This window comes from Leopardus geoffroyi, chromosome A2 (assembly GCF_018350155.1).
Source record: "Leopardus geoffroyi isolate Oge1 chromosome A2, O.geoffroyi_Oge1_pat1.0, whole genome shotgun sequence".
NCBI classification, from domain to species: Eukaryota; Metazoa; Chordata; class Mammalia; order Carnivora; family Felidae; genus Leopardus; species Leopardus geoffroyi.
The window spans coordinates 20,640,084-20,661,678 of record NC_059331.1 but is presented as its reverse complement, the minus strand read 5'-3'; the positions used below and the strand labels follow the sequence as shown (position 1 = coordinate 20,661,678).

At 56.0% G+C, this 21,595-nt stretch overlaps 4 protein-coding genes across 8 annotated transcripts; 2 read left to right on the top strand and 2 right to left on the bottom strand.

Moving 5' to 3' along the window:
- Positions 1-236: 236 nt before the first annotated feature.
- Positions 237-2,757, top strand: RPL29 (ribosomal protein L29). Its single transcript, XM_045493024.1, has 4 exons — positions 237-331; positions 749-793; positions 1,120-1,184; positions 2,255-2,757. The coding sequence occupies exons 2-4, from the start codon at positions 757-759 to the stop codon at positions 2,636-2,638; spliced, it is 486 nt and encodes a 161-aa protein (XP_045348980.1). The 5' UTR covers positions 237-331; positions 749-756; the 3' UTR covers positions 2,639-2,757.
- A 2,165-nt stretch (positions 2,758-4,922) lies between these two features.
- On the bottom strand, positions 4,923-10,020 carry ACY1 (aminoacylase 1). Of its 2 annotated transcripts, none has more exons than XM_045493011.1 (15): positions 9,849-10,020; positions 9,228-9,340; positions 8,466-8,530; positions 8,290-8,394; positions 7,836-7,930; positions 7,471-7,547; positions 7,290-7,379; positions 7,133-7,189; positions 6,720-6,793; positions 6,585-6,634; positions 6,345-6,489; positions 6,175-6,243; positions 5,465-5,544; positions 5,271-5,331; positions 4,923-5,189 (listed from the first exon to the last, which is right to left on the bottom strand). In XM_045493011.1, the coding sequence occupies exons 2-15, from the start codon at positions 9,319-9,321 to the stop codon at positions 5,025-5,027; spliced, it is 1,227 nt and encodes a 408-aa protein (XP_045348967.1). In that variant the 5' UTR covers positions 9,322-9,340; positions 9,849-10,020; the 3' UTR covers positions 4,923-5,024. The 2 variants fall into 2 exon arrangements, with proteins under 2 accessions (XP_045348967.1, XP_045348968.1); XM_045493012.1 differs by lacking the exon at positions 9,849-10,020 and adding an exon at positions 9,735-9,842.
- A 1,471-nt stretch (positions 10,021-11,491) lies between these two features.
- Positions 11,492-17,953, bottom strand: ABHD14A (abhydrolase domain containing 14A). 4 transcript variants are annotated; one of them, XM_045493020.1, is made up of 5 exons: positions 17,615-17,953; positions 13,709-13,920; positions 13,417-13,532; positions 12,051-12,133; positions 11,492-11,844 (listed from the first exon to the last, which is right to left on the bottom strand). In XM_045493020.1, exons 1-5 carry the CDS (start codon positions 17,822-17,824, stop codon positions 11,662-11,664), a joined length of 804 nt encoding a protein of 267 aa, XP_045348976.1. In that variant the 5' UTR covers positions 17,825-17,953; the 3' UTR covers positions 11,492-11,661. The 4 variants fall into 4 exon arrangements, with proteins under 4 accessions (XP_045348976.1, XP_045348974.1, XP_045348975.1 ...); XM_045493018.1 differs by having other exon boundaries at positions 12,051-12,286; positions 17,615-17,946; XM_045493019.1 differs by lacking the exon at positions 17,615-17,953 and adding an exon at positions 16,227-16,373 and having other exon boundaries at positions 12,051-12,286.
- ABHD14B (abhydrolase domain containing 14B) lies at positions 17,356-21,532 on the top strand. Its single transcript, XM_045493023.1, has 4 exons — positions 17,356-17,473; positions 18,387-18,622; positions 19,821-20,062; positions 20,444-21,532. Exons 2-4 carry the CDS (start codon positions 18,412-18,414, stop codon positions 20,621-20,623), a joined length of 633 nt encoding a protein of 210 aa, XP_045348979.1. The 5' UTR covers positions 17,356-17,473; positions 18,387-18,411; the 3' UTR covers positions 20,624-21,532.
- Positions 21,533-21,595: the final 63 nt, after the last annotated feature.

Here is a 21,595-nt window from a genome sequence, read left to right as displayed (position 1 = left end):
ACTTTTAAAGAACACAAGTCTGTCACTCCTTTCCTAGCATGTATTCCTCAGGGTCTCCCTTCGTCTTCGGGACCTTTAGTGAGAACTGGGCCCCAAGAGCCTAGTCCAGGAAGAATAAACGTGGGTAAAACCTGCAGGAAGCTGCGCGAGGCTCGTAGCGCCGCCTTCCCATCTGGCTTGTACCCTCCCAGGCTTCGGAACCTTTCTTCCCGGCGCTGGGGGAAGCTTTTCCGGAAGAACCTTCCGGCCCGGACGACCCTATTTCCCGTGCTGCACAGCGGCCTTCCTCTTTCTCTTCCGGTCCAAGGCGCTTCGGGAGCCGCGGGCTTTGGTGAGTTTTGGCCGCGCGGTATCCGGACCCATCCGCGGCTCCCAGCCAGCTGCCGGGCGCAAACCCCGCGAAGGACAGGGAGACCGGCTGCGTGACTGTGGGGAGCGGAAGGCGCGGAGCGCGCATGGTGCTTGCGGGTTCTCAAGGAGTGGATGGGAGGGGGAGGACTCGGATTTGGGGTAGAGCGCAGCCTTGGGAGGGAGGGTTGGTTTCAGGGCACTGTTACCCGAGTTCGGGAGGCGGGACCGGCGTCGGGTCGTGCTGAGTAAGTTGAGGCCGGTGGAGGCCGCAGATGCAAGGCAGGCATCTGTGTGCAGCTTCATTCCGGCTTCTGGCCCACGTCCTTCCACATCAGGGCGGCAGTGACAGGCCCAGCCTTGTGAGCCCCCGGGCCTGACCGCCACTCTCCTCTTCCAGGTGCAGATATGGCCAAGTCCAAGAACCACACCACGCACAACCAGTGTAAGTTCCCCTGGCCCAACCTCTTATCTCACACTTCAGACCCTGACAAGAACTAGGGATGCGGGGCAGGGCAAGGGGGTGCATTTCTACTGTGGGCCTGGGGCTGATTTTGTTTTCAGTCACTGTTACCTTTGGGTTATAGTTGTAGAAGCCAGGCATCCGCTTGAGATACCCACCGTGCTTTGCATTCAATGATAAGGGTTATTCCAGATCTTAAGAAGGCCTACTCTGGGAAGTAATGGTTTTTCCCAGGCTGGCCAGCTGTGATTTTGGGTGGTCTTAATAGAGCAAATCTCATTTGGTCTAATTCCTTTACTTCCTCACAGCACGGAAATGGCACAGAAATGGCATCAAGAAGCCCCGGTCACAAAGATACGAATCTCTTAAGGGGGTGAGTGTGTGTGCCGCATCACATACAAGTGTGTCTGTTTGGCCCCAGTTGCACCATCAGAGAGCCTTTCATGTATCTTTTTCTGGCTTCAGCATCTGCCTGAGCACCGTTATGAACTGTCTCTTGTCTTACCTGGACTACCAAAGTCCACGGTTTCTCTATCCAGCCACCTTTTGCTTGGACTTGAAGTTCTGCCAAACCCATAAGAAACCTTTACTTGGCTTTTCCCAGCCCAGGTCGTAACTCCCTGGTCAACTGTAACCTGCCTCCTGAGGGTAGTTTGACCATCCCCATTGTTTATCCAGAGCACTTGAAGGGAGGGAATGGCTTTATCTTTGTGTACTGCGCACTTTGTGAGAGTCTTCCATTCTTCTAGTCACATGACCTTGATCTGACCCGGTGCTGAGCTTGGGGGTCAGCTTTCCTTCCTGTGCCAAGGAGTTCCAAGAATTGGCTGAGAAGGCTGAGGCTACAGGGTCTAAGCAAGAGAACAGGGTCCTGTCTCTTCCCTGTGCCCTTGGTCTCTGATCTGTGGGATGAATCTTTGAATTTCACAGCTTCAATTTCCCCATCTTGATTTTTTTTTCAGCCTTCTTTGCCATGAATCTGTTGTACCAGGTTTGGTGTTTAACTGACACTTTCCTTAAAAGAGGTGGGGATGGCCCTGAGGGGTTTCAGGAAAACTGAGCTGACGCCCTGCAACCCTGGCAGAAGGGGCAGCCTTCATTTGTTCTTTCCTTCTGCACTTGATTTGAGCTCTATTGGGCTCTGGGCATATAGCCCGGAAAATGTGGTGTGTGTGGAGCATTAGGGTGGAGTGTTGGCTTTTGGGGTTGTAGTACATGTTTCTCTTCAGGTGATTTGTGAGGGGTGTATAATTCAGCATTTAAGTTTGACTGTCTACCTCCCCAGTAGGCCTTGGCTGGAGCCCGGCAATCACTGTCTACCTCCACAGTAGGCCTGGGCTGGAGCCCGGCAATCTCCTGGGTACAGCTGTGGAGAGGGCCACAACAGGTGACTTGGGGCCCACCTGTTGCGCTTACAGTGTCTGCTTTTTTTTTGCCTTCCAGGTAGACCCCAAGTTCCTGAGGAACATGCGCTTTGCCAAGAAGCACAACAAGAAGGGCCTGAAGAAGATGCAGGCCAACAACGCCAAGGCCATGAGTGCACGTGCCGAGGCTATCAAGGCCCTTGTCAAGCCCAAGGAGGTCAAGCCCAAGATCCCAAAGGGTGGCAGCCGCAAGCTCAATCGACTTGCCTACATCGCTCACCCCAAGCTCGGGAAACGTGCTCGTGCCCGCATTGCCAAGGGTCTCAGGCTCTGCCGGCCAAAGGCCAAGGCCAAGGCTCAAACCAAGGCCCAGGCTGCAGCTGCAACTCCTGCTCCAGCTCCTGCTGCAGCTCAGGCTCAGGCTCCCAAAGGTGCCCAGGCCCCCACAAAGGCACCAGTGTAGAGGCTTCCATCTGCCAGTGTGAGGGTAGAAGGACTGGTGTGACCCCTGGGCTTCTATCTGCATGGGGCTGGTGTCCTCCTGTGCTATTTGTACAAATAAACCTGCGGCAGGATCTGTCAGTTGGCCTGTGTCTGTGATCCTGGAATTAGGGTTGGAGTGGGGTTGGTACCTCCATTTTTTGCTTTCTCTCGGTGGTAGGGTATGGGTGGGAGTCAGGGGAAATGGGGTTCTGGAGTGTAGGAAGGGGACCTGGTAAAAGAAATGGTGGTGGGCCTTAGGGAGGCTGGAGCACATAGCCTGCTGGACTAGGCAGGCTGGTGAGGAAAGTAATCACAAACATCCTGATCTTTGAATTTACCCAGGAGATAAAGGACCCTGCTGAATTCTGCACTCTGGCCTGAGCCATTCCACACTTAAGCTGTTCCTAGTGTACATGGCCAGCATCCACTATTTCGGTTGTTCTGGTCCCCCCAAGCGCTGGGGGCCCTGGCAGGCAGGGCAGTGGTGGCACTGTCTTCCTAGTGCAACTGCGCCAGACCCTGCTGTGCACCCTGGCTCAGCTGCTTTATTTGCAAAGTCTTCATCCTTAGAGGAGTCAATGAAGCAAGTGGTATAGTGGTCATTGGTATCTGGGGGCTTCCTATAGAAGGTGCCAAGCATATCACTGTTCCTGGTCACCCAGTCCTCAAAACTCACTTTTGAGTATGGTGATCATGTAATTTGTGAGCCAGCCTTGGGTACTTGTCTCAAGGATTTCACTTCCTTACTCTGGGGTACTAGCTACAACCCATGATAAATGGTCTCCCTTCTGAGGTAGGTATTACTATTCTTTTTGTTTTACAGGGAAGGAAATTTGTTCCAAGATGATGGAGCTAGGCTGGGATGGAAGTCGCATTGGGACCCAGGCAGCCCATGCTGGACCCCAGAAAGTTTGCTTGGCCAGCCAAGGCTGGGCTGCTAGCTCATGACTGTCATCCTGGCATGCTCTGGATGGCCAACTGCCCCATTACCAGGGTGTGTCAGATAGGTGGGGTCTTGAAAGGGACCAAAAGCAGGATTTATGTCCTGAAGGTAGCTTGGCCCAGCCTGAGGTTACCAGGTCATGTGGCTTCCACTAAGGCCTGTGCTCTAATCCCCAAGAGAGGGGGCATAAAGACCCCTTTGCCCAGTCATCCTGCTGCAGTCTGAAGGGGGAGGCCAGACCCCAGGTCAGGGGCTTCAACTAGGCTTACTGAACATCACAACCAGCTTGCTGCACTCAGCTTTTGCATGGAGCCTCCCTTGTGTAGAAGCACAGGTCCCCAGTTGTTGAGTCTCAATTCTTTGTGGACTCCCATTACCTGCAAGCTATGCAGTCCTGGACAGGGTATTCTAGCAGAGCTTCTAAAGGGGTTCCGGTGAAACTTGCATCCAGGGGCTGCTGTGAGGGTTCAAAGGTAACAAAGTCCTGGCTCCTTGTCAGAACTCCAGGTGCAGGGGTTACTACCATGGGGACTGAGCCTGCAGGCCACAGAACCAGGCTGTGGACTTCCCTCTGGCCACTATCAGCACTGAAAAGCCCAGCCATACCTGTCCCACCCAGTTCCCGTGGAGGCCAGAACAGGACTAGATCGGAAAGGCTAGAGGAACAGGCTCAACTCTCAGGGCCACGGTGACTCTTGGTACTGCCTAGAGCCCTAGCAGTGCTGACAGACTGAAGCCCCCATTCGTGAGCCACTCTGCACACTGATCCTTCCCTACACAGGGTGCTGGGGACCCTAAAGTCAACTAACCAGGTCTACCAAGGCTCCTGCCCCTCTGTGACTCAAGCTCCCAACACCAGAGCAGGCGCCACACCTGTCATCCCTAGGGTCTGGCAAATGGCAAGCAGTCATGACTTGCTCATTATCTGCCTGCCCCGACATCTGGCAGGGCCCACCTGGCCTCCAGTTCTAGTTCTATCTCAGGATCCCAAGTGTGTTTCCAGAAAGCCAGGAATGTTTCCCTGAGATCTTTGTCTTAGTTTCCCCCTCAACGCGGATGGTATCCCCGACCTTAAAAGTCAGATATAGGTATAGTGACCATTGAGAACAAGAATTATGGTCCTTTGATGCCAGACAGGGCTGGGTGGTACTGAATGAGCATGCCGTGTGGAGGGGCACAAGAGCAGCATAGGGTGCTAGAGACATATCCAGAGCCAGGCTCAGTTTCCTCATCTGAACTGGGGGTGATAACAGCATGTCCACAAAGAAAATGACAGAATCCCTGCTTCATGAACATCTGCTCTTAGTACTTCAGAACTGGCCCCTGTCCGCACACAGACTTTATTGTGGGGCAGGGGGGCAGAGGGGTACTTAACACTGGTCAGGATGGACACTCCCGGGGTAGAGGTTGGGGAGCCTGGGACTCAGCTCTCACTGGGCAGGGCAGGCACGCTGGCCAGAGCAGGCAGCAACCGTGTGTATATGTCCACCCCACGGAGGAACACAGCCTCATGCAGACGCTCATCGTGGTCATGCAGCAGCACGGGTGTGCAGTTCATGGGTGAGAAGCCCAGAGCTGGGACCCCCACCTGCAGGGAGCAAGGAGAAGCTGTTAGGAGGAAGGCCAGGATCCAGGCCCACCCACTGCTCATCCATTGCATGAGGCTCACCGCACGGAGATAACGGCTATCGGTGGCAGCTGGGAAGATCTCTGGCTCCAGAGTGAGGTTCCTGCCGAGGGAAGAGCCTGGTGAATGGGGAGGCAGTGAGGGGAGAGGGCAAGGGAAGGATTGAAGGGACAAGGAAGGTGGAAGGGAGGTAGGGGAAGGACAGAGGAAAGGGAAAGGCTGGCCAGTATGCTCACATGTCCTTGAAGACCCCACTGAATGCTGCCCACCAGGGATCTGAGTCATTAGTAGATGTCACTCGGGACTCTGTCCACTTCTGGGGGGAGGGGAAGGAAGGCAAGATCAGGACAGGGCCCGGACATCTTGCCCTATTCTTCATAGGGTGGGCTGTGCCTGCCACAGGCACACATCCAACCCCCACTCCCCACCCTGGCTTCAATCCACCTATTCAGATGCCCAGCTGGCCAGTCCAGCCACAGGTCTGGGACCTTGCCCTGCTCTCCATCTTCTTACTTCCTGTCCATCCTTCATATCCTAGGCCAAGTGGCCCTTCCTCAGGTTGGCTCTCCCAGACCTCTCAGACCGGCCGAATACTCGTTATGGGTTCTCAGAGTGTGGGGTCCCACCCTTTCCTGAACCACATGTGTTCATACTTATGTAAAAGTAATATTATACAAATGTCTAATTCAGGTCTATTCCTTTTTTCGTGCTGTAAGGACTAGAAGGCCATGAACTGTGCCTAATTTTACTCCTATGCTATGCTCAGCACCCAACAGTGGCCTCCATGACTAATGCTTGTTGGTGAATAAAACGTGTCTCTCATAGCTAAAGCCATGTCTAGATGTATGCACGCACACCAAGCACACACTCCCACTGTGACCCACACTCAGCCAGCCCGGTCTCCCCTGTGCCCACGGCTCCCCGACCACGGGTCCCCAGCCGATACCTGAATAAACTCGAAGGTGACTCCCTCGCCGGCTGCCTGGCACCAGCCCTGCAGCTGCTCCTCGAAAGCCTATGAGAAGGGAGATGAGCTGACCTCTCGGGCTCTCCCTGAGCCTCCAAGATAGGTTTGAGGACCTGGCTCCCTCCTCCAAACCCAGGTAGAGGTGGCACCTTCAGGTCTACATCCGGTGCCACACGGAAGTCAAAACTGGCGCTCATAGTAGCAGGTACCACATTGCAGGCCACGCCGCCCTCTAGCTTAGTCAGGTTCACAGAAGTCACAGCCCCCTCCTTCAGGTGGGGGTTTGACTGCAGCCTGCGGTGGGAGACAGGGTAGGGGCAGCAGGGGGAACCTCCTTTCTCTCCTGCACAGATGCTCAGACCCCCACCCTCTTTCCCAGGCTGCCTTACCTCTGCCTCTCCTTCTCCCGGAAAGCCAGGATTGAGCTCACGACCTTGTGCTAGGAGAGTGTGAGATCGGATGTGAGAGTGGCCCTGGGATAGAGCCTTGGGAATTCCCAAACTCCCTCCCTGTGTGCCACGCACCAGCTTCTCTGCTGCTGTGTCCTCAATGAAGCGTGAACCGTGACCCGGCTTCCCGATGCTTGTGACCCGCACCCCTGGGAAAAATGAGTGAGAAGTGGGTGTCTTAAGCATGGGTAGGGCTGAAAAAGTATCAGCCCTGGGGTGGACCCAGGTCTTCCCCTCATTCCAAGCTCCTCTGGCAGGGCTGTCCCCCACAGAATGCACAGTGTAGAGCTGGCTTCTGCTCATGGCAGGGGGTTACCCTAAGAAGCTCAGGAAGGAGAAGCCCAGGTAGGAAGGGTCTGGGAGGCAGAGGCTCTGGGTTCAAGGCCTACTCAGGTCCAAACCTGCTGCATGACCCTGGGCAGGCCCCTGCCCCTCTGGCCCAGCACCCCATCTGCACAGTGACACCCTCCTGCTGAGCCCATACTCACACCAGGGGCTCCGCTCACTATAAAAGACAGTGAAGGCATCGGCGGGGTTGGCCAGGCCTGGGGAGGAAAAGGGGATTCAGAGGGTGGAGTGGCCCAGCCCCCACTAGCAGATTCCCTATCCCCTACTGGCCGCTCAGGGGCCTGCCACCCTGCTCACCCTCATCGAGGGCAAAGCCAGCCCTAAGAGCCTGGAACTCGGGCCGCTGCACAAACAGCTCCATGCCTTGGTGACCCCCAACCTCCTCATCTGCAAAAGCAACAAGGACATGAGATGAGGGAGCCACCCTCACCAACACATCCTCCTCCCTTGAAAGTGTCCCTCCCCAAGCCACTCCTACCTGGCACAAAGGTCATGTGGATGGTTCTGGGGAAATGGTGGCCCTCAGCCTTCAGCCTCCTCACAGCCTCCAGGTACCTGAGGGGCAATGACAGGAGGTAAGCCAGGTGTTGAGGGAGCCACCAGATGCTTGGGTGGGCAGGCTGGAGCCCTGGGCCCTGGGCCCTACTCTGCCACAATCTGGTAGGGGGACTCTGGGAAATCCCTGTCCCTCAGTCTCCCTATCCATGTAATGGTGGTAATTCCTGTCCAAGGTAAGGGGTCAAGATGTTCCTTGGCCTTGAGTTTCTCCAATCACACCCCAGGTCCTGTGTCAATTCAATGGGCCAGTGACATTGGAGGGGACAGGGAATGGAGGGCACTCACTGGATGCTGACACACTTCATGTCCTGGGTGCCCCTGGCATAGATGTAGCCCTCGGCATCCTTGAAGGCCTCAAAGGGGTCATGACTCCAGTGTTCCTGGGGTGGAGATGAGAAGAAGGACCCAAGCCCCAAATTTATTCTATTCTGCTCAACTGTGGCCCTGTCCTGGAAGCCCATAGTAGAGCTGGGGTGTCAAGTGGGGTGGTGAAGGGGAAAAATGGGCTGAAGTGGGCAGCTGATTGCCATCCCTCAACTCTGTTCCCACCATCACCCCCACCCCCACTGTGGGCACAGAATGGACCACTGGACCAAAGCTGCTTGAACAGAGTAACGCCCTATGAGATCAGGAGTCAGTTTTAGGACCAGCCCAGTAGGATCCCTGGGGTCCAAGAGAAGGTCTACATCATCTTCGCGTGCCTCAAAGCCTACACCACTCCCCCCGTCCCCCCACACACCTTGAAGACAGGCACCACATCCGTGTGGGAGTTGAGTAAAAGGGAGGAGAGTCTGGGGTTGGTGCCTGGCCACGTCAGCATGGTCACCACACGGCCTGGTGCCACCTGGAGAGGACCAGGAGGTGAGGAGATGCCCCAGGGCCAGATCCCCTCCCCATGCAGGGCCCCAAGCTCACCTCTACTTTCTGACAGCTCAGGCCCAGCTGGTGGGCTCTCCTCTCAAGGAAGGCCACGGCAGCCCCTGGGGACACAGAGAGTCTTGGGGTTGCTTCTGCCTACCTACACTTCCCACCGATCCAGGCAAAGCTGGGGTGCATTCAGAGAGGGGAGCCCATTCGAAATGGGCTGCTGCCTCCTCAGTGCAATTCCACATCCCTCAGGGACACCTGCATTTCTGTCTCCAAGGAAGAAGATATTTTTGGCCAGTCAGGGACCCTTTGTGGAAGGTCAAGTGGGAAGTCCACAGTTAGAAACAGGAGTGATTGCTATCTTCCTTAGAAATAGAAAAACTGTGGTACAGAGACATGAGATTCACCTAATGTCTCCCAGCTGGTAAATACAGGGCAGGGGTTTGGACCCATGTCCACAATTTCCAGCCACCAAGCTTGATTCCCTAAGGGCTGTGGCCTTTGTCCTGCCCCAGTAGGCTTCTGGAGCGTCTTTCCTTGTGGCTGTCTGGTCTCCCCTCCTCGACCTCAAACACTGGGCAGTGAGGTGAAGTTGTTCCTTAACTAGCCACCAGGAGTAACTTCTGGTGCAGCACAGTCTGAAGGGGGCGGCTGAGCAGTCTGTTGGTCTGGGGAATGGCTAGAGGCGTTGAGGCGCCATTTGGGGCAGCAGAGTGGGGCTCAGCTGGGTGACAGGGGTTGGAGTCTGGTATAGAGCACAGTCCCCGCCCTGGGGCCCCACCGCAGGCCCTGGAACCACCGCGTTCTCACCGTAGTCGGGTTCCGGCTGGACTGTGCGGATGCGCAGGTACTGACGGAAGAGTGTCACGGACGGGTGCTCGCCCTCGAGACCCTCGCTGGCCATGGCGCTGCGCGGGGGTGAGCTGGGGGCAAAGCGAGTGGCTACCTACCCCTCCCGTCTGGGGCCCAGTGGACTCCATCTGCACACAGGCCCTCCCCAGGGCGGTTCCTCCAACGTCCCACAGGGAGAACACACCCCGTTTTGGAGCCCCCATTCTGTTTCAGGAGCCGTGCTGGCCGCTTTCGACACATGCCCATTTGAATCCGCCAAAAAGCCCCATGAAGTTGTGCCTCTGAATGCCCACTTTACAGAGCAGAAAGCTGAGGCTGAGAGGTTCGGGGACAGCTAGAGAATAGCTGAGCCAGGTTTGATCCCAGGCATTGACTCCCCCAGCCCTTCCCAAATCATTCTCCCAATTGCCCGGATTTTATCCCATGGAACCCCAGATCGCTCTACTCCTCTCCGGGGCCCCCCACCTCGCTCTCTGCCGGTCTTGGGCCCGCGGTTGCCTCTCAGCGCCCGCTCCGGACTGTGCCCAGGGCTCAGGGTCCTGCGAGGTCGCGGGCTCAGAACCGCCCGGGTCTGCCTACCACGTGCCCGGACCGGGTCGCGGGGCGGGGCCGAAGACTGCGAGTAAGGGCCGCCCCAGTCTCTAGGGCCGCGTCGGCGCGGGAGTCTCCGCCCGCCCCTGGTTCCAGCCTCGGCTCCGATTACCGGATCCCTCTCGGGGGCAGCCTCCGCCGCCACCCGCTACGCCCCGCGGCTGACTGCTGGCCCCCGCTGGCCCCGCCCCCGCCCCACAGGCCCCACCCCGCCAGGCCCCGCCCCCGGGCCTAGAAGCGAGCTCCGGATGGTCCCGCCTCCAGAGGGCTCTATCTCCCACAACTTCCACATGGGGACAGAAGAGAGGCGGGTAGACACTGACACACCAAGTGTCTGCCCCTCCGGCGCCCCTTACTCTTGGGGTACAGAGCTGCAAAGTCCTGCCAGAGCTGGCCCCTGCCTGCTCCCCGACCCCCTCCCATGCGTCTCCGACTTCTCCCCCATTCCGTGTCTCAGCTCCTCAGGGAGGGCTTCCCTGACTGCCTCAGCCCCCTATGTGGAGAGGTTATTGGTCAATATCTGTTTTTTCATACTGTATAAGCTCCAGGAGGCCAGTCCGTGTACCCGCAGATCCGTGTACCTGGTAGGGCACTGAGCCTATGCCTGGACAAAGTGCCAGGAAAGGATAAATGGACAGAGGGGCGCATATGTGACTGCCTGTGAGATCGTGCGAATGTGCAGCTGTGTGGGCAAATCTAACAGTGTGCATCAGTGTGTGTGACCGTGTGTGTGACAATACGAGTGTGAGGTGGTGGTTGGGTGTGGTAGCATCTGTGTGACAGAGAATGTCATGGTGGGAGGATGAAACTGAGGCTGCGTGACAGCGGGAGAGGTGGGGAAACTGCACAAAAGCATACATGTGACATACTGTTGGCTGACCCTGTGCCAGGCTTCCTGGCTCTTCTGCAGCCACCGGAGAGGGAGGATAAAGAGGCACAGGTGTCGTACTGGCCACCCCCAGACTGCACACAGTTATAGCTGCCCACTTGTGCCCCCAGTTGCCCTTTGTACCCTTAGGCAGTTCTGAGTCAGCTTGGGGAGGGGCAGGGTTGAAGACTTCAGCCTCCTGGCTCAGAGGAGGCAGGCCAGGAGGGTAGGGTAGGGGTCCATACCAACGCTCCCAGGGTTTAAGTCAGGTCTGCTTACATACCCAGGAGCAAGCAGTCTTGGTAGTTCACCACCAATGCTATGTTAATTGTTAAACTACATTTCCCACCTCCAGCCCTACACATCCTGCTCCCTTAGGCCATAGGTCCTGCATTCCTGACTCACTCAGTTCAACTGCCAGATCCTGGAATTCCCACCAATCCCAGTGGGCACGCAGCAGTAGTAATACCCCCTCGCCCTGACCCCCTCCAGCTCCGTGTGGCCAAGTACCTCACTTACCCAGACTGATTCAATCCTAAAACCAAATTTTGAGTTAGGTATTAACATCATGCCCATTTTACAGATGAGGAAATTGAGTCACAGAGTGGTAAGGGCAGCCAGCTAGGAAGTAGCCCATGTTCTTAGTCTTCCCAGGCTGCTGAAACCTCCCTCCAGCTCCCAGCCCCAAAGCAGTTCCAGACTTGCCTCCCACTCCCACCCCACCTGCTGTAATACCAGGAAACAGGACCTGTCACTCCCCAGGCATGACAAAAATGCTCTTTTTTATTGTGCCTGTGAGATGAAATGAGAGGTCCTAACTGGGTCTGGCCCTCTGACCTCCACCCTCCAATCCCAGGGGCTGCCTCCCTGGTGAGGTGCTGGTCCAGACTCTCCAAGCTCAGGCCAGGCCTCGGGCCTGGCTGGTGGGTGACCTCAAGGCAGGTGGTCAAGGAAGGCAAGGAGGACAAGGTGGAAGTCTTGAGGCTTGTGGAGGTAGCAGGCGTGGCCTGCATCACGCAGCTTCACCACGGAGTGGTTGGGCAGGTGACGGAGCTGCCGCAGTGACTCCCGAGCCAGGATGCGGTCCAGCTCCCCATACAGGATGAGAGTCGGGGTCTGCAGGGCAAGGCAAGGGCTTGTGATCCTGGAGCCTGATGGGAACTGACCCTCTAGCCACCTCCTTAGGAAATCTTTCCCAAACACCCCATCTCTTTCTATCCAGATGAGGCCGTGTGTCCTCCAAGTGAGACCTGAGTCCTTTCCTGCCATGACTCAAGCCAGGGATAGCAAGCCAGGACTTTTGGAAACCCTCCTCCTAGTACCTTCACGGCCCAGAATTGTTCCTGGGTGTAGTTCTGGGTGGAGGCGGGTGCGATGGGCACGAATCCACGCAGCTGGTGGTGGCCTTGGATCAAAAAGGGCAGGGCATAACGGCCACTCAGAGAGGGGCTCACCAACACGGCATTCCGCACCTCCAGGTCTCGAAGCACTCGCTCCAGCAGCTCTGCCCGCCCTGCTTCTGTGCTTGCCTCCTTGGAAGGTGCTGAGTTCCCAAAACCTGGGAACAGCAGGAGGCACCAGCTGAGGGAGGCTGGAAAGGAACTCAGGACTTCCTGCCCACCACAGTGGGGGAAAGAGCAGTGGCACATGGCAATGCTAGCCCAAACTTCCCAGAAGCTACTTTTTATAATGTGATAGGTCTGCTAGAAAAGCATTTTTAATTCATTACATTGGCAAAACCAAGAAGATTGATAATACGCAGTGTTGGGAAAGATGAGGAGAAATGGGCACATTCATAAATGACAGATGGGAGGATAAATCCATATAGCATTTTTGGAGGGTAAGGTAGTATTTGTCAAAAATTTTTTAAATGTGTATCTTTTGACCCATCAATGTCCTTGGTAGCTACCCTACAGAAATTATTGCCTTTGTGCTCAGAGACATGCCCAAAGTTGCTTCAGCTTCATTTCTCAAGCATTTCAATTTACACTGAAAACTCTAAATCAACCTACATATCCACCAGTAGAGGAATGGGCAGATAAAATGTGTCCATGCCTCCAATGGCACATAGTACACATACAGATGACTGGCATGCCCCATGAGACATGGTACAGGAGGAGAAAACCAAACTGCGGATAGATTTGCTAAGCAGACGGGACACCAGCCACGTTCCTAACCTCACCACACAATCCTGCAGCACCACATTTTTCTATATATGGAAACGCCCAAAGGGAGTCAGGAACCCCCAAACTGCTGGGAGAGAAATGTGGCATGGGTCTCTGAGGGCATCACTCTTGTTGGATTTTTTAAAGACAAGAATAATAGCATAAACCATTTGCATAACTAAAAAAACCAAAAAGCTACCTAGTTTGTCATAAAAATACAGAGAGGTCTCTCCATGCAATGGCTTGTAAAGTGAGTCATGTTTCTATTTGCTCTGTGACATGCAACAATCCACATTCTAGTTTTCAAGGTAGAGAATAAAAACACAGGCCCTTTAGTATGGCCATCTTGTCTTGCGACCTGCCACCGTTTGTCCAGACACTGGGATCCAAATGCCAACCCCCCCCCCCACCCAAGCCATACCGTAAGGCTTTTCTACCCCTCCGACTCCCCACTCTGGGAAACTGCCCCCTTGTACCTGCTGGATGCTGTCGCTTCCCTAGACCCCGGAGTGGTGGCTCTCACCTGGGAGGTCAAGGGCCACAGCCCGGTAGCCCCTCTGCGCCAGCAGCTGCAGTGTGCCCAGCTGCTCCCACGTGTGGGAGTTAAAGGCCTTTCCATGGAGCAGCACCACCTCCACCCTGTGGGCACACAGGGGAGTGTGTGTCCTGGGGGTCTGAGAGTGGCCCGCCATTCTTTCTTTTAGGCTTCTCCCACTGCCCTCCCAGGCCCTGAGCACCCTGAGTTGAGCTGGGGTCCCACACAGGGACTCCCCTTGGACCTAGTCCTTCCACTGTACCCTGGGGTCAGCACCCACCTGCGTGCCCGGTGGAGTGGGAGCACCTCGCGGTAAAAGATGGGGGAGTTGCCAGGGGTGAGACCAGCCAGGATTGTGACATTGGGGCCTCCCCAGAGCCAGGAGGTCTGCTCAGGGGGGCCTGGCAGCCCCACGTACAGTAGCAGCATGAGCAGCAGGCCCAGGCCCAGCAGGGCTACCTGGGACCGGCTCATGGAGGTCTGTACCACAGTCTGGAGGAGAGGAGAGGAAGAAGAGGCTGGCGCTGCGCCTCCACCAGGCCCCCGGGACCCCATCCCCAAACCCCGCCCAGAAGCCCCCAGCAGAGGAAGAGCTCAGCCCTTGCCCTTTCTCCTGCTCTGGGCAGGGATCTGACGTTCATACTCAACTCCTCCCCATGCTGGCGCAAGGGCTCAGATACCCTGCAGTGTGAGAAGGGGCATCTGAGATGTCTCCCGATACACAGCATGCTCAGTGACCATCACCACTGTGCCAGCTGAAACCACTTCCATTCATCGGGTGCTGATGACAGCCAGATCCTGTGTTTGGCCCTTCGCATGCAAGGGCTCATGAATCCACACAAGAACGAACACTGGGGAGCAGATATGATTATGGTTCTCTTGCAGATGAGGAAACAGGCCCAGAGAGGTAAATTCTCTTGCCCAAAATGCAGAGTAGCAAGTAGGGGAGCTGGGATTTGAATCCGGGGCTGGGCTGCTAACCACCAAGCCACACTCCGTTTGCCAAGGAAGAAACCATGGGGCTGAGAGGTGAGGGATGAACTGGAGCCTTGCTGGTGGACAGAGTAGTGAGAGTCATCAAAAGTGAAGGACTATGTGTAAAGCTACATCCCACTGACAGCATGTTTGAAATGGTCCTTTTTTTTCCTTTTTAATCACATTGCATAGAATAGTGCTTAAATCAGAATGTGTTTTTTTACAGTTGATGGGAATATTTAACACTCTACCTCAGCTGATATTAAGTGGGAGGAGGGCTCCTGGAGAATATCTGGGATGGGGGAAATGCTGAGGCATAAGGGGTATGGGGCAAGGGAGGAGCATGGTACACCTAGAAATGGAAAAGGCGGCATGGAGGTTGGAGAGATGAATGCTTCCCCGACCCCAGCTTCAGGACCTCAGTCTGAGTCCTCTGACTATCCAGAGCACAGACTCCAGGACCCAGGACCCAGACAGAACAGTTAGCCCTGGCTTCAAGACTCTGTTTGCCACTTCCTGGCTGTGTGTCTTCAGTTTGTCAGTAAAATGGGGGGAAAGGATAACCTTGCATCAGCCCTTTCAAATTTCCTGTGATATGTCAATAAGACAGTGGACCTGATCCAGGGATGTCCTGTCATCATTTCTTGGGCCTAGGATGAGTACACCTGCCTTATTCCGATTGCAGCGAACACATCTTTATTGAGTGCCAACTGGGTGCTGGCCCTCGCTAGGAGCTGGAAACCCATCTTGAGCCCCACCCTCCTCTCCTGGGAGCTTTGGGGATATTTCCCAAGCCCCCACCTCCAGGCTCCCAGTCCCGTGGTGGGTGGGCAGGGGCAGCCCCTCTGGTGCTGATGGAGAGCCAGGAGCTGAGGAGAGGAAGAGGGCGCTCCTCTCTTCCTTCTGACCACCAAGAGCAACCTCCCACTTGGCATTAGCCTATGTTCCCACCAGTGGGAGAATCTGTGCTGTACCTTTCTCTGCAGGCGCCCAGCACCTTACCCTTTGGGGGTAGGGAGAGTCAGGACTTTGGCTGTTGCCTTGGCAATCCAGGCAGCTAGTGCACTAGACCATGATAGTGGACAGCTAGCAAGCAACTGGCTGCAGGCAACTACAGATACGGTGTGTGGGGACGGGGAAGCTTTACTCAAGTTAGGTCCTTGACATACGTGTCAACAATGACACACAGGTGTACACATGTGCGCACAAACATCGAGTCCTGCTCCCACATGCTTTTCTTTTGCACAAGCTATTCCCCGCACGTACAGGCAGACATGCCTGGCCTGTGGACAATTGATCCCTTGAAATACATACCCTCAAAATCAGGCATACAGTCAGCCATCAGGAAGGCAGGTGGACATACAGACACACGCTTTCAAAACCATGCAGACCCTCACATTTCCAGCACAGTCATTCACACAATCCTAAAACTACACATGCATACAAGAAACACACATGCACTTAACAGACAGACATACCCTCAGAAATACACTCACAGGGAGATACACACCCTCAAAATCACATGTAGGCAGAAATGCACACAGTTGACATACACAAACACAAGCGGACAGACGGATCCCCAACCCTCCGCTATGTATGCATGTAGAAACAGACACACACATCGACACACACGTACATTCAGACCCCTAAGAACACACGCACACAAGCGCGTGCGTGCACACACAACACACCAACACACACACTCACTGCCCCAGCGCCTGCCACTCCCGCAGGACTCTGCCCCAGGACTCTGGGGGCAAGGGGCGGAGCCAGGATGGCCCGCCCCGGGCACCCTGCTGGCTTCACTCCCCGGGGACACTCACCCGACCGACCGGGATGACCGGGCCGGACACCCCAGAGCGGGCCCCGCCCACGCGGAACCAGCAGCCAAACAGCGCCGCAACCATTGCGCTGCCTCGGCGGCTCCGCAGGCTGCTGCGGGCACTGGTCGGCGGAAAGCGTGGCCAAGGAGGCGCGCTTGCGCAGTCCGCAGTCGCAGCACTTCCCCCCCACCTCCGCCTCCTCCCCCACCCCCGCCTCCCAACCCAGATGGGGGGGAGTCCAGGTGGCGCCTGAAAGCACACAGGCCTCGTCCCCCGTCCAGATTTTCCGGATTGCTTCCATCCCGAGGGCCAGGGGAGAGCCACCGGCTTCTTCCACCAGACCATCTCTATCGTGGGTCAGTCCCTGGTCTGCACAACGGGGTTAAGGATAAGGGTTGTCTTAAGGACCACAAAGGACCGGTCAGGCCTTAGCTCAGTGTCTGGCGAGGAGTCCCTTGCCTTGTAAATGTCAGATATTATTGTTACTTGGTAGCTCCAGGTCTCAGCCCAACTGCTTCCCCAACCCCTACGGATACACATGCGCACGCACTTGGTCACAGCCCAGGGCTGCTTCTCGCTCCTTCACGGCTCTTTATAGCACCCATCCTGGTGGGCAATGTGTGACCAACGTGTGGTCTGCCCTGGGCTCAGGACAGGTCCCAGGCTTGGCGGCCAGGCCTGGCACGGGGAAGCTGCGCTGAGCATGCAGGACTCACTCTGTTATCGACACCCTGCTAAAAATGCAACATCACACCCATTCTACAGGCCAGGAGGCTCAGCGACGATAGGTAAACGACCAACGCCACCTGGCTGGACTTTGTCAGTACCTCGCACTCAAAGCTGTCGGGTTTCACTGCATGTCAGGCGCACAACTCTGGGCCCGGGCAGTCAAGGCCCCAGGGATGAGTGGGTTGGGGACAAGGCGGGGAGGAGCAGCAGGGATGAGACTCCATGAACCTCAAGCCGCACCATGTGCATCTGGGGCAGGTTGCTGGGAGCCGCACCTAGCCGGGTACTTGGAACACAAGGGGCCGAGGGGCTCTGGGAAACTGAGGCCGCTGCGACAAGAAAGATAGGTCTAACGGCACCGACAGGCCTGCGACGTCTTGTGGCCACAAGAGGGCGCCCCGTAGCACGGCCTGGTCCCCGCCCTCGGCCAGGCCAATTCCCGGTTTCCCTGCCCCGGGCCTCAGTCGCAGCCAGCACTCGCCTGCTTCTTGTCTGCGCGAGCCTACGCAGCTCCTCAGGTACCGGCCCTGCACCCCCGACCCTCTCTTCCGCTATCCAGTGAGGGCCCACCCCTACTACCCCAAGTTCTTCCCCTTCCCCTTCTCGGCTCCCCAGGTTCCCTCCTCGGGTCTGCCCCCACCCTTCCGCGTGCGCCTTACCGGGCCCTGCGAGCCAGAACCGAGGTCCGCGGAGGGGACAGAGAGAGCCGCTGCAGCGCCGTTGACCGTGCCCCCTGACCACGGCGTCAGAGCGTTGGCCCCCAGCGGGAAGCGCGCTGGGCACTCCGCATCCCTTGCAGGCCGGAACTCCAATGCCTTTCCCGGCTCTGCTCCAGCTTCCGCCTCCGGAAAATGGGTTTTTAACTCCATCCCCGACCCCCTCTGGCCTGTGGTGCCAACCTACAGCCTGTAACAGTGCCTTGAAGAGGAAGAGGTCTATAAGCAAAACAGCACCTTACTGTTGATTGAGCACTTACTATGCTCCCTATGTGTTAGGAACGATGTCCAGCGTTTTACCTGCCTGAGCTCATTTAATCTCATCAACTACCTATGAGCCGAACACTATTGTATTATCCCTATTTGTAGAAAAGTATAATAACAGTGAGGACAATAATCGTAATGGGAGCCCCATGTATTGCATTCTAAGGGCAGGCACCCTCATCTGTCAATTCTTTTTTTTTTTCTTAACTCATTAATTCTTGAGGTAGGCTTTATTGTTCCTTATTTCAGAAGAGGAAATTGAGGCCCAGGGCCACACAACTGAGTGGGAGAGGCATAAAAACACTATGTCTTCCTCCCCCCCAAAGCATGTTCCTAGAGTTCTGGTAGCTTCCTGGAGGCCTTTTTGCTGCTTCTTGAGGGACCCCTTCTCTCTCTGTGGTAGCCTGGGCAGGGTGTTTTGTGGCTCATCAGTCTGGCCTTGAACCCATAGGTGCTTCACCAGTGCAGCAGCCAGTATGGCGGGTGTGGAGCAGCACGAGGGCACCATCCAGGTGCAGGGCCAGAGCCTCTTCTTCCGAGAGGCTCGGCCAGGCGGTGGACAGGCTGCCTGCTTCTCAGTTCTGCTGTTGCATGGTATCCGCTTCTCCTCTGAGACCTGGCAGAACCTGGGCACGCTGCACAGTCTGGCTCAGGCTGGCTACCGGGCTGTGGCCATCGACCTGCCAGGTATTTCTGGGGCGGGCTCCTGGACAGGGGTTGTGGGGGCCTCACTGGGGGCTGGGGGACTTGGGAGGACCTGGCCAGGCTGGGCCCCAAGCTCCACAGGGCACGGTGCACACTGTGGGGCCTTCCACTGTCTCTAGTCTCCATCCGGATGTGGTCTGGACACTGTCCAGATCCTTCTAACTGTGTTGTCCTGGGGCAGTGTCTCAGTATCTCTGAGCCTCTGTTTCCTCATCTGTAATGGGAGATACATTCATTTTGAGGGTTGGCTCTAGTGAGAATGGACTAAGATTATGTGAATAGTGGCCAGTACCTGACACCCAGTAATCGGTGCTCAGCCAATTGGAAGTAAAATCTTTTGATGGAGCCATAACCATAGGGTCTGTTGGAAGTCCTGCCTAGTAAGACTGAATCTTCTGACACATTTGGGGGTGGGGCAGACCCTGGAGGGTGGCTAAGCCATGTACAAAGCCCTAAACTGGGTTCTGGAGTAGGCAGGGACAGCCTCAGACTGGCAGTCATAACCTAGACATGGTGCCATGTGAAGGGGCAGCATAGCTGACCTGTTCCCCTCACAGGCATGGCTGCCAAGTTTTCAGTGCCCAAGTGTGGGCCTCTAGGCCCAGATGGAATTGGTTCAGACAGTGGGTTGGGCTGATCTTCCAGGTGAAGGTCTTGAGCTAATCTTTTTGGGAAAGGTACGACTAATTGGAGGGGAGGTCCATGTGCAGAGCCAGCTCCTCAGTCACTGTCCGTTCTGCCAGCCCTGGGATGGGTGTCTCTTAACCAGTTAACTCACTTAATTTTCCCAACAATCTGAAGTGACAGATACTTTTGTTATCTCCTTTAACACATGGGGAAACTGAGCAGCCGAGAGAGGGTTGAGGAGGCTTTCCCAAGGTCACATAGATAGTAAGTGGAAGACTGAGACTTGGACCCAGCTGGGTTGGACTTCAGAGCCTGATCCTTTCCAGGACCACTCTACTGCCGGGAGAGATGGGCACAGACATCGAGGGAAATGCCTCATGCTTGCCACAGATAATGGTAGATCTAGGCTGCTGTAGGAATAAGCTTGGGTACGCTGTGTGCTGCAGGAACCTGGCACAGAAAGATCCACCTAGGAGGACTTCCTGGAGGAAGGGACTGTCTCTTCCACTTCCCGATTCACGCCTTTGTCTTTCTCACACCTGAATCCCTGCAGGTCTGGGGCGCTCCAAGGAAGCAGCAGCCCCTGCCCCTATTGGAGAGCTGGTCCCCAGCAGCTTCCTGGCAGCTGTGGTAGATGCCTTGGACCTGGGTCCCCCAGTTGTGATCAGCCCGTCGTTGAGTGGCATGTACTCCCTGCCCTTCCTGACCGCCCCTGGCTCCCAGCTCCGGGGCTACGTGCCAGTGGCCCCTATCTGCACTGACAAAATCAATGCTGCCGACTATGCCAGTGTGAAGGTACCCCTGTGTGGGAGGCTGAGATGCCCCTGCCACGAGCAAGGAAGGGTCCATCCTGGGGCCTTTCCTCACCTGGGGGCAGGGTAACCAAGGGGTGTCTTCTGGGAGGAGCTAAATGACCAAACTCCACCCTTTTGGTTTACTTAGCAGATTACTGTGCCTTGGCCTGTGTTAATCTGTATGCTGGGGCAGACAACATCCATGCCTCTATCCGCCTGGAGCTGGGGCTTCTACCACCCACTGGGCCAGCTTGTCTCTCCCCCTTATTTGGGGTGACCCCAGGGAGAGACTGAAGTGATTGTGGGGCTAGAGCTGACTTCTAGGAGGCTGGGGCCGGTGTGTCAGGTCCCTGTTTACTCTGTCTCCCTTTCCTTTCTCTAGACCTCAACACTTATTGTATATGGAGACCAGGACCCCATGGGTCTGACCAGCTTTGAGCACCTGAAGCATCTGCCCAACCACCGTGTGTTGGTCATGGAGGGGGCAGGGCACCCCTGTTACCTTGACAAACCTGGGGAGTGGCACACAGGGCTGCTGGATTTCCTGCAGGGGCTAGCATGAAACCCAGCCCTGCTGATGGGGGTGGCTGCTGGTCTGCCTTGGGCTCTGTCTCCTTCCTCCTGCCATGGGTCCCTGTGCATCGTGTACATGCAACAGGTGTGTCTCTATCTGGTTTCTTGTCTTTGGGGTCTATCTTTTCCTCTTCCTCTTTCTCTTGCAGTGACAGACTTTGGAGGTGAAATCAAGAAGAAAAGCCCCAGGAATCAAGAGACATAATCTGGTGGAGGGTAATCCATTAGATGGGCTTCTCCTATAGGCTTTCCTGTTTGCTTGCACCCCTTTTTCTGCCCTGTTCAGCCTCCCCATCCTGCCTCCAGCTTCTCTCTTTGGCTGTCCTATGGGGCATTCACATCCCCTACCCCTGCCTTAGACCACACATACATCCAGAGACATCCATGACCACATGCATGCTTACACATTTAGAGCCATCTATATTCCCAAATATGACCCTTCACCTGGGAGCAACTGCATAGGTACAGGCAACTCTGGGCTGACATGCACATTGTCACCTGCAGCTTTGCCCTGCATGCACTCAACACACATGCATTCTTGTGCCTCCACACATGCCCCCTCCCAACCATGCAGCACCCACTGTCCAGGAAGGTGGGGACCCAATAGGCCAGCCCTAGCAGGAGGCCCTCTGCCAAGCTTAGGGGTAGCCAGCCCTGAACTTCATTCACCCACAGGTTGCAGCAGGCCCCCCGACCAGAACTGCCCCCCAAAAGGTGACATCTTTTCGACCCTCAGATCTCCCTGCCCTCCCCTCCTCTCTTTCTGGGTGCTCCACACCTCCCCAGGTTATTAGGCCTGCATCTGCTCAGCCAAGCTTGTTTCCTGCTCTGAGGTTTGGGGGTTGGGGAGACGGAGAGTGGAGAGTGGAGGTCGGTGAAATAAAGTGATGCAATTAGACCCCGCAGGCTTTCGCTGTCTCCAGAGCGCCGCCCCTCCCCCGTCCCTGGGGACAGCCACTGT

Bases quoted from the DNA above. Each gene is read 5' to 3' on its own strand.
- RPL29 (XM_045493024.1), top strand. From the start codon at position 757: ATGGCCAAGTCCAAGAACCACACCACGCACAACCAGT. The intron at 794-1,119 runs GTAAGTTCCCCT...ACTTCCTCACAG, and splicing joins CCACACCACGCACAACCAGT to CACGGAAATGGCACAGAAAT. The intron at 1,185-2,254 runs GTGAGTGTGTGT...TTTGCCTTCCAG, and splicing joins GATACGAATCTCTTAAGGGG to GTAGACCCCAAGTTCCTGAG.
- ACY1 (XM_045493011.1), bottom strand. From the start codon at position 9,321: ATGGCCAGCGAGGGTCTCGAGGGCGAGCACCCGTCCGTGACACTCTTC. The intron at 8,531-9,227 runs GTGAGAACGCGG...CTGTGTCCCCAG, and splicing joins CCAGCCGGAACCCGACTACG to GGGCTGCCGTGGCCTTCCTT. The intron at 7,190-7,289 runs GTGAGCAGGGTG...TTTCCTCCCCAG, and splicing joins TGGCTTTGCCCTCGATGAGG to GCCTGGCCAACCCCGCCGAT.
- ABHD14A (XM_045493018.1), bottom strand. From the start codon at position 17,824: ATGGAGTTAAAAACCCATTTTCCGGAGGCGGAAGCTGGAGCAGAGCCG. The intron at 12,287-13,416 runs GTGAGAGCCACC...TGCTGTTCCCAG, and splicing joins TGTGGCCCTTGACCTCCCAG to GTTTTGGGAACTCAGCACCT. The intron at 11,845-12,050 runs GTACTAGGAGGA...CTTGCCCTGCAG, and splicing joins AACAATTCTGGGCCGTGAAG to ACCCCGACTCTCATCCTGTA.
- ABHD14B (XM_045493023.1), top strand. From the start codon at position 18,412: ATGGCGGGTGTGGAGCAGCACGAGGGCACCATCCAGGTGCAGGGCCAG. The intron at 18,623-19,820 runs GTATTTCTGGGG...GAATCCCTGCAG, and splicing joins TGTGGCCATCGACCTGCCAG to GTCTGGGGCGCTCCAAGGAA. The intron at 20,063-20,443 runs GTACCCCTGTGT...TCCTTTCTCTAG, and splicing joins CCGACTATGCCAGTGTGAAG to ACCTCAACACTTATTGTATA.